Genomic DNA, 2,152 nt, shown 5'->3' with positions numbered 1-2,152 from the left:
CCTGACGGGAGGGCCAGTCCAGTCGGATACAGCACAGAGAACTGTCTCTCATCTTCAGCACGGCAGCGGACACTCCCAGTGTCTCTCACTGGTTTTGTTTTTGTCTGTTTTTGTTTGTTTGTTTGTTTGTTTGTTTGTTTGTTCAGTCAAACTCCATTGGTGCTGACAGAGTGCTCTGTAGTACGATGAGAGGAGAGAGAGAAAGAGAGAGAGAGAGAGAGGGAGAGAGAGAGAGAGGGAGAGATAGAGGGCAATAAAAGGCAAATGTAGGGGCGTTTGGAGAGAGGAGGCTAACGAGGGAGATGTGTTGCACAAAACACACCAGAGAAAAAAAAAAAAAAAATCAAAAATCAAAAATCAAGTAGAGAACAGAGTTTTCTGAAGATGGGAACTGACCCTGAGATGGCAGGAATCCAGTAGAAAACACACCACAAAAGGCACTTTAGAAACCACACTGCTTCTGCTCCAATCAAATTCAAGTTGAAAGAGAGATGGAGCGAGCGAGGAGGGAGAGAGGGAGTGATACGGTCTTACACCCCCGATTCCCTCCAGTAATAAAGCCTACCACACACAAAAAAAGAAGAAACCACAAAAACAAAACATTCAAAAAAATCTCAGCGAGCATATACCATCACTCTGTTGCCATTAACTCTGCAATTGAGAAAAACTGGTCAAAAAAGACAAAAAAACATTCAAAGCCACGCACAAAAAAGAAAAAAAAGAAAAAAAAACAGTGCCGAATCGCAGGTCACCAACTGGCCATTCTACAGCACATGGCCAATGCACTATACTGTACACTGGCTAGCACATTAGCTGGCTAGCCCATTGGCTGTGTCCATTTCTCCCTCTTGGTGGTGTCAAGCCCCAAACATCTCCACTCTCCTCCTCCTCCTCCTCCTCCTCCTCCTACCCCTCTTCTTCTTCCTCCTCTGCTCTCCCCCAGGCTGGAGTGGGTGATATAGGGCCAGGGTAGGGGGGCTGTGTGTGTGTGTGTGTGTGTGTGTGTGTGTCTGTCTGTGTGTGTGTGTGTGTGTGTGTGATTGTATTTGTGTGTGTGTGTCTGTGGAGTGGTGGTGGTGGTGGTGGTTGTGGTTGGTGGTGGGTGGGGGGGGGGTCAATGGGAGGGTCTTCAGTCCTCCTCCCCGCCAGCGTAGAGGTCGGCCAGCTTCTTGAAGCGCGGCCCCCAGTCGTTGAGGTAGTCGTAGTCCTGGTCGCCGGAGCTGGACGTGTCCAGCGAGCTGACCGAGCCGGCCGTGGAGCCGCTGCCCTCGTAGTCGAACACCAGCAGCGAGTCGTACGGAGGGGCCGTGGGGTCGTTATCTGCTGCCCGCAGGCCCTGGAGGTGTGACAAGACACACACACACACACACACACACAGACACACACACACACAGACACACACACACACACACACACACACACACACACACACACACACACACACACACACACACACACACACACACACACACACACACACACACACACACACACACACACACACGCAGACACACGCAGACACACGCAGACACATATGCAAATATATTGTTATTGAGAGGTAATGACACATATTACCATTTGATACAATGTCACAGCACACATTACCATTGTCAAACATTTGCTTTAGTTGTTTGTTTACATGGTTTGTGGATCTTAATATTCTCTTGTGAAACTCAGACGCTGGAGATGTGATATATACACACACGCACACACACACACACACACACACACACACATTGATATGCATGAATTGGATATTTGCTTTTCTTGCCTCTGGGTGCGTATTTTTCTGCGCATATTCACCACGACAGAAAATATGAGAAACATCACACACACACGGTACTCAAGGATGCACCATCACCATCCACTATCCTCCTCCACTATCCACTATCTACACCGAGCTCTGAATGTCCACCACAGTGTACATGTTCTCTTAGTGTCGGTAGGCAGCGAGCATCAAGAGGTGCCTGTGACGTGAAAGAGCGTCTCAGCTCATCCAGCTGAGGCCTAATTGTGTGCATCTGTTCAGTACGGGTTTGTTGGTTAAGGCCCTGACTGCAAAGTGCTGCAAACTGAGAGATTAATGTGTATGGTTAATCTGTCCCTAAGGCTATGTTCTAGTTTCACACACACACACACACACACACACACA

At 48.4% G+C, this 2,152-nt stretch overlaps 1 protein-coding gene across 1 annotated transcript in view; it reads right to left on the bottom strand.

Annotated features, from left to right (window-relative positions):
• Nucleotides 1-1,129: 1,129 nt before the first annotated feature.
• Nucleotides 1,130-2,152, bottom strand: part of cdh4 (cadherin 4, type 1, R-cadherin (retinal)) — a 225,465-nt gene continuing 224,442 nt past the window's right edge. Inside the window, exon 17 of the mRNA XM_062545706.1 lies at nucleotides 1,130-1,336. Within this exon, the coding sequence (XP_062401690.1) occupies nucleotides 1,130-1,336 (207 nt within the window). The remainder of the gene's footprint in view (nucleotides 1,337-2,152) is intronic.

This window comes from Sardina pilchardus, chromosome 9 (assembly GCF_963854185.1).
Source record: "Sardina pilchardus chromosome 9, fSarPil1.1, whole genome shotgun sequence".
Taxonomy (NCBI): Eukaryota; Metazoa; Chordata; class Actinopteri; order Clupeiformes; family Clupeidae; genus Sardina; species Sardina pilchardus.
Note: the sequence above shows the minus strand (reverse complement) of the source record. Positions and strands in the feature narration are given on the sequence as shown.